This window comes from Sapajus apella, unplaced genomic scaffold, assembly GCF_009761245.1.
Source record: "Sapajus apella isolate SASKATOON/1434 unplaced genomic scaffold, GSC_monkey_1.0 scaffold135, whole genome shotgun sequence".
In the NCBI taxonomy this organism is placed as follows: domain Eukaryota; kingdom Metazoa; phylum Chordata; class Mammalia; order Primates; family Cebidae; genus Sapajus; species Sapajus apella.
Window position 1 is genome coordinate 2,982,847 of NW_022437075.1, and position 9,158 is coordinate 2,992,004.

A 9,158-nucleotide genomic window follows, 5' to 3' on the forward strand; every position below is an offset into this window, starting at 1 on the left:
CTGGGGGTCTGGACTCCTGGGTCTGAGGGAGGAGGACTGGGGGTCTGGACTCCTGGGTCTGAGGGAGGAGGGGCTGGGGACTGGACTCTGGGTCTGAGGGAGAAGGGCTGGGGCCTGGACTCCTGGATCTGAGGGAGGAGGGACTGGGGCCTGGACTCTGGGTCTGAGGAAGGAGGGCTGGGGCATGGACTCCTGGGTCTGAGGGAGGGCTGAGTTCTTGGGTCAGGGTATCCGCCTGACCACAGCCAGTTCCAGGAGTCATCGCACGATGTCGCTCTGCTCCCAGTGGGGGCAGAAGGGGCGGGCCTGGGGGCGGGGCCTTACGACCCCCAAGGTGGGGGCGGGTCTTGCTCCTGGGCAGGCCTCTGCTGGCATGGGCCCTAAGTGCCGGGCAATGACCACAGCCGGCACCAGAGGGTCAGGCAGGCCTTGGAGGAGGTGAGGTCTGAAGGGCTGAGCCCAGGTCTGGAGGCGGGCAGAGCACCCTGGCCTGAGGTGGGTGGCACCTGAGGGTGACTGTGCCAGGTGGCCCGCGTCCTTGGTCCCTCAGGGGTGCCCAGGCTGCACCTGGAGGCTGTGGCATGGTTGAGGGTGAGGGAAGCAGAATCTGGGGGTCCCCTATTGTGTGAGTTGTATAAGGTTCTGGGAGAGGGGTGGGCTGGGGCCTGGACCCATGGGTCTGGCAGAGGAGAGGCTGGGGGTCCAGGTCTGAGGTGGCGGCTGGGCTGGGAAAGTGGGACCCCAGGCCTGTCCAGAGCTTGGGGGCTGATCCCAAGTGCTCGGCCCCATGCAGGACCCAGGCGTCCCAGGCGCTCTGCGCAGCCCCGCCCTCCCAGCCCTGGGCCCAGAGCACCTGTTTGTTCTCAGGAGACAGAGGCTACTCATCCACCCCCAGGGCCCAAGTCTGTTTGCTTTGGAAACAAGATGGGGGGAGTCTCGGTTATCTGGTTCATCTTTCAACCTCAGGGTGGCGGGGCAGGGATGTGGGGGCAGGGACATCTGTGAACTGGGGCTTGAACTCATCTCACAGCACAGACTGGTCTCCCCGCCTCTCACCAAGAGGGAGACTGAGTCACAATGAGAAGGGCAATGAGCCCCCAGCCCCTCCTCCTCAGACCCGGGAGTCCAGACCCCCAGTCCCTCCTCCCTCAGACCCAGGAGTCCAGACCCCAGCCCCTCCCCCTCAGACCCGGGAGTCCAGACCCCAGCCCCTCCTCCCTCAGACCCAAGAGTCCAGACCCCAGCCCCTCCTCCCTCAGACCCAGGAGTCCAGACCCCAGCCCCTCCTCCCTCAGACCCAGGAGTCCAGACCCCCTAGCCCCTCCTCCCTCAGACCCAGGAGTCCAGATCCCCAGTCTCCTCCTCCCTTGGGTCTGGGGCCTGAGCCTGGGCGCCCCTCTGTCCTTGCAGAAATGCCCGGCAAACAATCTGAGGAAGGGCCGGTGGAGGTGAGGACTTCAGAGGATGGCGAGGAGGAGGGCCTGGGCGGTCTGACTGTGGAGGAACTCCAGCAGGGCAAGGAGGCTGCTCTGGCTCTGGAGGACATGATGACGCTGAGTGCTCAGACCCTGGTCCGGGCCGAGGTGGACGAGCTCTACGAGGAGGTGCGTCCCCTGGGCCAGGGTCGCTACGGCCGAGTCCTTCTGGTCACCCATCGTCAGAAAGGTACTGGGTGGTGGGGCATGAGGTGGCAGTGTTCGGTTGGGGGCAGGGCACAGGCCTGCGATGGCCCAGGCTGTGGAGGCTGGTAGACCAGAATCGAGTCTTACCTCCACCCTCCAAAGCTTTGTGTTTTTTGTTTTTGTTTCTTTGGCACTGCAACTTCCACCTCCCAGGTTCAGGTGAGCCTCCGGCCTCAGCCTCCCAGGTAGCTAGGACTATAGGTGTGCACTACCACACCGAGCTAAAGTTTTGTGTGTGTATATTTTTCTTTTTTAGTAGAGATAGGGTTTTGCTGTATTGGTCAGGGTGGTCTCATACTCCTGGCCTCCAGTGATCTGCCTGCCTCAGCCTCCCAAATTGCAATTGTGATTATAGGCGTGAGCCACAGTGCCCTGCCAAAAGCTGTGTGTTTTGAAGAATTCCCTTGACCTCTCTGAGCCTCAGCTTCCTCCTTTGAAAAACGTGGGTAACGATTTCTGTTGGAAGAATGGTTGATCCTCTGAGTGCATGTGGATTGCTCTGGTTGCTGGGGACAATGCTGGTAAGACAGAGCTCCCGGCTCATGAGCCTCATGTGGTGGCTGTAGTGGTCACTGTGGGATGATGCACAGTGATGCTGTCTGCTAAGCACTTAGCAAGGCCGGCACACAGTGGGTGTGCAGGACAGCTCCTTACTCCCTGGACCTTTATGCCAAGCACATACACAGCCTGCATCCTTCCATGAAACAGGAAACATGGAGGAAAGCTGAGGTCAGTCGGTTCAGGGCGCACCTTCTGAGCCCAGCCCTGTGCTCGGGGGTTGAGTGGGCAAGGACCCAGAACTGAATCACAGCCAGTTCCTGCCTTCAAGAATCTCCTAGCGCGAATGCAGAAAGAGCATGCATTCATCTGCTGAGGCTGCCATAACAAAGGCGGGGTTTTTCATTTCTTTTTTTTTTTTTTTTTTTTTTTTTTTGAGACTCTGTTGTCCAGGCTGGGATGCAGTGGTGCAATCATAGCTCACTATAGCTTTGACCTCCTGGGCTCAAGCAATTCTCCTGCCTCAACCTCCTGAGTAGCTGGGATTACAGGCACGCGCCACCATACCCAGCTAATGTTTTGTATTTGTAGTAGAGACGGGGTTTCACCATGTTGACCAGGATGGTCTCGATCTCTTGACCTCGTGATCCACCCGCCTCGGCCTCCCAAAGTGCTGGGATTACAGGCTTGAGCCACCGTGCCCGGCAATTTTTGTGTTTTTAGTAGAGACGAGGTTTCACCAGGTTGACCAGGCTGGTCTCAAACTCCTGACTTCAAGTGATCCCCCTGCCTCGACCTCTCAAAGTCCTGGGATTACAGGCATGAGCCACCGTGCCTGGCCTTTTTTCTTTCTTTCTTTCTTTTTTTTTTTTTTTTTTTTGAGACTCTGTTGTCCAGGCTGGGATGCAGTGGTGCAATCATAGCTCACTATAGCTTTGACCTCCTGGGCTCAAGGGATCCTCCCACCTCAGCCCCACAAGTAGCTGAGACTAAAGGTGCATGCCATCATGTCCAGTTAATTTTTTAATTTTTTTTTAAAGGTGGGGTCTCACTGTGATGCCCAGGCTGGTCTCAAACTGGCCCCAAGTGGTCCTCCTGCCCCGGCCTCCCAAAGTGCTGGGATTACAGGCATGAACTACTGTGCCTGGCCAACAGCAGAGGTCTATTTTCTCACAGCCCTGGAGGCTTTAAGCCTGAGATCAAGGTGTCAGCAGGGTTGGTTCTCCTGAGGCCTCTCTCTGTGGCTTGCACTTGGCCATCTTCTCCCTGTGTCCTCATGTGGTCATCCCTCTGTGCGTGTCTGTGTCCTGATGTCCTCTTCTTGTAAGGACACTAGTCACACTGGATGAGGCCCACCCACTCTAGTGACCTCATTTTACCTCTTTAAACACCCTATCTTCAAACACAGGCACATTCAGCAGGATGGAGGGTTAGGACTCCAACATACGAGTTTTGGGGAGACACAACTCAGTTATAACACAGACAGCATAGCACAGTCACACAGCAGCACACCACACACAGAGATCCAGCCCTGGGTGCTCACAGAGCCGGAGGCATGAGCAGTCACAGAGCCGGGGTGTTGTCAATGAGGACCCCCCATGGGCATGTCCTGAACATGCACCTCGAGGCCTCCAGCACACCTGTCCCCAGCCTGCATGATGCTGGGGCCCTGAGCATGTCACTGTCGTTGAGAAGCTCAGGGCACGTGGGGAGCACAGATGGGTGGGGATCACTGACACCAGTGGCGTGGCCTTCGCAGCACTGATGGGAGCACTACAAACACACAGAAGAGGACCCACTGCATCTGGCTGGGGAGTGGGCAGGGACGGCCGGTGTTTTTAGTAAGGAGGGCTTTTTTTTTTTTTTTTTTTTTTTTGAGACAGAGTCACCCAGGCTGGAGTGAATGCAGTGGTGCAATCTTGACTCACTGCAACCTCCATCTCCTGGGTTCAAGTGATTCTCTTACCTCAGCCTTCTGAGTAGCTGGGACTACAGGTGCATGCCACCACACCCAGCTAATTTTTTGTATTTTTAGCAGAGACGAGTTTCACTGTGTTAGGATGGTCTCGATCTTCTGACTTCCTGATCCACCTGCCTCAGCCTCCCAAAGTGCTGGGATTACAGGCGTGAGCCACTGCACCTGGCAGATAAGGAGGGAATTTAGCCCAGTCACACATGGCCTCGTGATGGGCAAGGTTGCAGCCTGGAAGCTGATGGTTCAGAAATCAAAGAAATCAAGGTGGGCGTGGTGGCTTACACCTGTAATTGCAGCACTTTGGGAGGCCAGGGCAGGAGGATTGCTTGAGCCTAGGAGTTTGAGAGCAGCCTGGGCAACATAGCGAGACTGTCTGCAAAAATTTTCTTTAAATTAGCCAATTAGCAGGAATTTCTGATGCCAGAAAAAGAAATTAGCTGGGTGTGCAATTGGCCCAGTGTGGTGGTGCATGCCTGTAGTCCCAGCTACTCAGGAGGCTGAGGCAGCAGAATTGATTGAGCCTGGGAGGCGGAGGTTGCAGTGACCCATGATTGTGCCGCTGCACTCCAGCCTGGGTGACAGAAAGAGACCCTTTCTCGAAAGAAAGAAAGAAGGAAGGAAGGAAGGAGAAAGAAAGAAAGAATGTGAGAGAGAGAGAGAAAAAGCAAGCAAGCAAGCAAGGGGGCATGATGGCTCCAATGCCAGTGCTTTGGGAGATGGGTGGATCATCTGGGGCCAGGAGTTCAGGACCAGCCTGACCAACATGATAAGAGCCCATCTCTTCTAAAAATACAAGAAATTAGCCAGGTTTGGTGGCGGGTGCCTGTAATCCCAGCTGCTCCAGAGGCTGAGGCAGGAGAATCAATTGAATCCGGGAGGCAGAGGTAGCAGTGAGCCAAAATCTTGACACTGCACTTCAGCCTGGGTGACAAGAGTGAAACTGCATCTAAAAAAAAAAAAAAAAAGGAAGACATCAGAAGTTCTGTCTTCAGGGAGTTTAGCTTCTAGGAAGTCGTTTCCACAGGTGACAAAATCCACAATCCCTTAATTGGCTTTTTTACCCAGTGTGGGTTACCTTTTCCCCAGATGTCTCAGAAATACTTTTTTGCCTCAAACACCAGTTTGCTGTCATGAGAAGCCAACCAAGGTCACTGGAGAAATTTCATTGTATTCTTCCATCTCCAAGGTTATGCGCTGGTAAGAAAGCAGTGTAGAAATTCACCAAGTACTGTTATTATTTATTTTATTTTTTAAAGAGATGCCACCACGACCAGCTAATTTTTTTTTAAATATATTTTTAAAATTCTGTCCCCCAGGCTGGAGTGCAGTGGCATGATCTCGGCTCACTGCAACCTCCACCTCCTGGGTTCAAGCAATTTTCCTGCCTCAGCCTCCCAAAGTAACTGGGATTACAGGTGCCCACCACCACGTCTGGCTAGTTTTTTCTATTTTTAGTAGAGAACAGGTTTACACCATGTAGGCCAGGCTGGTCTCAAACTCCTGACCTCAAGCAATCCACTGGCCTCAGCCTCCCAAAGTGCTGGGATTACAGGCCTCAGCCACAGTGCCCGGCTTTTTAAAACTTTTTTTAGAGATGGGGTCTCACTGTGCTACTTGGGCTGGTCTCAAACTCCCGTCCTCGTGGGATCCTCCCGTCTCAGCCTCTGAAAGCATTGGGATCTCAGGCCCAAGCCACCAGCTGGGCCACAACATGCTGTAACTATTGGCACCACCAGTGATGCTTGGGTGGTCACGCTGTTAGGGCAGGCTCAGGAGGGAGGTGGGAATTGGAGAGAGTAGAGCTGGCCTACGGGAAAGAGTCCAAGCCGAGGGACCATCAAGGGGGACCACAGGGGAACAGGGCAGCTGGCCCAGGTGGCCCTTGGATCCTGCACACCTCTCACACTTTCCCTGCTGCCCCAGGCACGCCCCTGGCACTGAAGCAGCTTCCCAAACCCCGGACGTCCCTCCGCGGCTTCCTGTATGAGTTCTGCGTGGGCCTCTCGCTGGGCGTGCACTCGGCCATCGTGACAGCCTACGGCATTGGCATCGAGTCGGCACACTCCTACAGCTTCCTGACGGAGCCCGTCCTGCACGGGGACCTCATGGCCTTCATCCAGCCCAAGGTGCGTAGGCAGACCCCAAGCACGCCTCCCAGGAACGGCCGCAGGAAACAGACACTGTGTTGGGCCTCCCCTGGCCTCTCCTACCCACCTGGCCTCCCCTACCCCGCGAACCCCCCCCACCGCCTCCCCTACCCACCCCTAGGAGGCCCCTCGTGGGCCCACAGGACTCGCCGAGTTGTTAGGCCTCTTTGTTCATAGACATCACAGAATCCACATGAGACACTATGGAGACGCACCAGGCAGCATCAGGTCACAATGGACCCCAATCAAGTCACAGGCCCTATGGGGTCACCCCAGGCTCACTAAACCCACAGGTCTCATGGGGGTCACACTAGGCCCCAATAAACTCACAGGACTCATAGGTCACCTTAGGCCCCACTAAACCCACAGGCTCCATGAGGTCACAGTAGGCCTCACGGGGTCACCCTAGGCACCCTAAACCCACAGGCCTCACAGATCATACTTGGCCTCGTGGGGCCAACAGTTCACAGCCTTCCTTAACGGCCTCCTTAGTGTCCCGGCCTGCTTCCCTGGCGCAGGACCCGCCCTGTGGTCTCGGTTGCCTCCAAGGGCCTCCAGGCACTGGGCCCGCCCCTCTCCCAGCAGATGGGAATCCCGCAGCCCAGTCAGACGCCTCCTGTGTCCTGGGGCACGGGCCCCGCCCCTCTCCCGCAGGTGGGCCTCAGTCTCAGGCGCCTCCTGTCCTGGAGCACGGGCCCCGCCCCTCTCCCGCAGGTGGGCCTCAGTCTCAGGCGCCTCCTGTCCTGGGGCACGGGCCCCGCCCCTCTCCCGCAGGTGGGCCTCAGTCTCAGGCGCCTCCCGTGTCCTGGGGCACGGGCCCCGCCCCTCTCCCGCAGGTGGGCCTCAGTCTCAGGCGACTCCTGTCCTGGGGCACGGGCCCCGCCCCTCTCCCGCAGGTGGGCCTCCCGCAGCCCGCAGTGCACCGCTGCGCCGCGCAGCTAGCCTCCGCCCTGGAGTACATCCACGCGCGCGGCCTGGTGTACCGGGACCTGAAGCCGGAGAACGTGCTGGTGTGCGACCCCGACTGCCGGCGCTTCAAGCTGACCGACTTCGGCCACACTAGGCCTCGCGGGACGCTGCTGCGCCTGGCCGGGCCGCCCATCCCCTACACGGCCCCCGAGCTCTGCGCGCCCCCGCCCCTCCCCGAGGGCCTGCCCATTCAGCCCGCCCTGGACGCCTGGGCGCTGGGGGTCCTGGTCTTTTGCCTCCTCACGGGCTACTTCCCCTGGGACCAGCCCCTGGCCGAGGCCGACCCCTTCTACGAGGACTTCCTCATCTGGCAGGCCTCGGGCCAGCCGCAGGACCGTCCTCAGCCCTGGTTCGGCCTGGCCCCCGCGGCCGATGCGCTTCTGTGGGGGCTGCTGCACCCTCACCCCCGAAGGAGGAGCGCCGTGAGCATCATCAGGGAGCACCTGGGGCGCCCCTGGAGGCAGCGGGAGGGCGAGGCTGAAGAAGTGGGAGAGGTGGAAGAGGAGGCCCGGCAGTGAGCGGGCCTGGGGCTGGCAGAGAGGGAAGCCGCCCCACCCGAGGCCTCGAGGCTGTCGCTTGGCGGCTGTTAGTTTCTCCTCTGTGTGTTTTCATCCCTGGGGCTTGGGATCCCCTCGGTGTCCTCCTCCTAGCTCCTCTCTGCAGGCTGCATCCCTCCCTTGGTCCACGGGGGCCTCAGACCTCTGTGCGCCCCTCCGTACCTACTGCCACCTTCCCAGGGGGGTCTCAGACTTCCGCGTGCCCCTCCGTACCTGCCACCGCCTTCCCCAGGGCCTCTGCACTTGCTGTTTGCTCGGGGCTCATCCCCTCACGCCCTGCACTTTTATTTTTTTTGAGACAGGGTCTTGCTCTCCCAGGCTGGACTGCAGTGACTTGATCTCAGCTCACTGCAGCCTCAAAATCCACAGCTCCAGCGATCCTCCAGCCTCAGCCTCCTGAGTAGCCGGGACTACAGGCTCGGCTAATTTTTAAAACTTTTTAGAGTTGGGGGAAGTCTTGCTGTGTGACACAGATGGGTCTCAAATTCCTGACCTCAAACAATACTTCTGCCTCCATCTCCTGAGTAGCTGGGATTAAGGGGCTGCAGCACCATGCTCAGCTAATTAAAAAAATTTTTTTTTAATAGAGATGGGGGTCTTGCTATGTTGCCCAGGCTAGTCTCAAACTCCTGGTCTCAAGCAATTCTCCAGCCTCGGCCTCCCACAGTGCTGGGATATCAGCTGTGTGTACCAAATTATTACAGTCTGCCTCCCCATCCCCCCACTCTACTGTTTCTCTAGGATGTGTGTCCTCTTCTAACTGCATGGCTTAGTTTTTGTGGTTATTTTGTGCTTTGCCCATCCCATTTGCTGACGGACCCCATGTACTCAGCGATGGCCTGCAGCAGGGGTCGGGAAATGTCTATGAAATAAACGAGCCGGTGTGGTGTGGCAAGGCCTCCTCTCCGTCCCTGTCCTCCCGACGTCCTCTCCCTCCTCTCCAGCCGGGTCTCCCTCCCACCTGGCACCACCCTCTGTGATGTGCTTGCCTTCTCTCACCCCAGTGGCTCTGCAAATAAACTCCATCTGGCACTCCCATCCCAGTGCTGCTGCAAGTCTGCTCAGCAACGAGAAGGGGGGTGTGCATCAGAGGGTGTGCAGAGGTGGGAGGGTGGGGTGCAGAGCTGAAGAGACAGACACAGAGAGCAGGGAGAGATGGAGAGAGACAGAGATACACATATAGAGAAACATGCAGGAGAGAAAAAGGAGAGATGGAGATAGAGAAACAGACACAGAAAGAAATGGAGGATGACAGAAAGAAACAGAAAGGGAGAGAGACAGACAGAGAGGGAGAGAGGTGGAGATGCAGACAGAGAGAGGAGACAGAGGG

The 9,158-nt window shown here is 57.5% G+C and overlaps 1 protein-coding gene across 1 annotated transcript; it reads left to right on the top strand.

Annotated features, from left to right (window-relative positions):
* The first annotated feature begins 1,410 nt into the window (after positions 1-1,410).
* On the top strand, positions 1,411-8,925 carry SBK2 (SH3 domain binding kinase family member 2). The gene is made up of 3 exons (XM_032263148.1): positions 1,411-1,665; positions 6,079-6,281; positions 7,199-8,925. Exons 1-3 carry the CDS (start codon positions 1,413-1,415, stop codon positions 7,787-7,789), a joined length of 1,047 nt encoding a protein of 348 aa, XP_032119039.1. The 5' UTR covers positions 1,411-1,412; the 3' UTR covers positions 7,790-8,925.
* The last annotated feature ends 233 nt before the right edge of the window (positions 8,926-9,158 follow it).

Coding starts and splice junctions, on each gene's coding strand:
- SBK2 (XM_032263148.1), top strand. CDS start 1,413: ATGCCCGGCAAACAATCTGAGGAAGGGCCGGTGGAGGTGAGGACTTCA. Junction 1,666..6,078: donor GGTCACCCATCGTCAGAAAG/GTACTGGGTGGT, acceptor CTGCTGCCCCAG/GCACGCCCCTGGCACTGAAG. Junction 6,282..7,198: donor TGGCCTTCATCCAGCCCAAG/GTGCGTAGGCAG, acceptor CCTCTCCCGCAG/GTGGGCCTCCCGCAGCCCGC.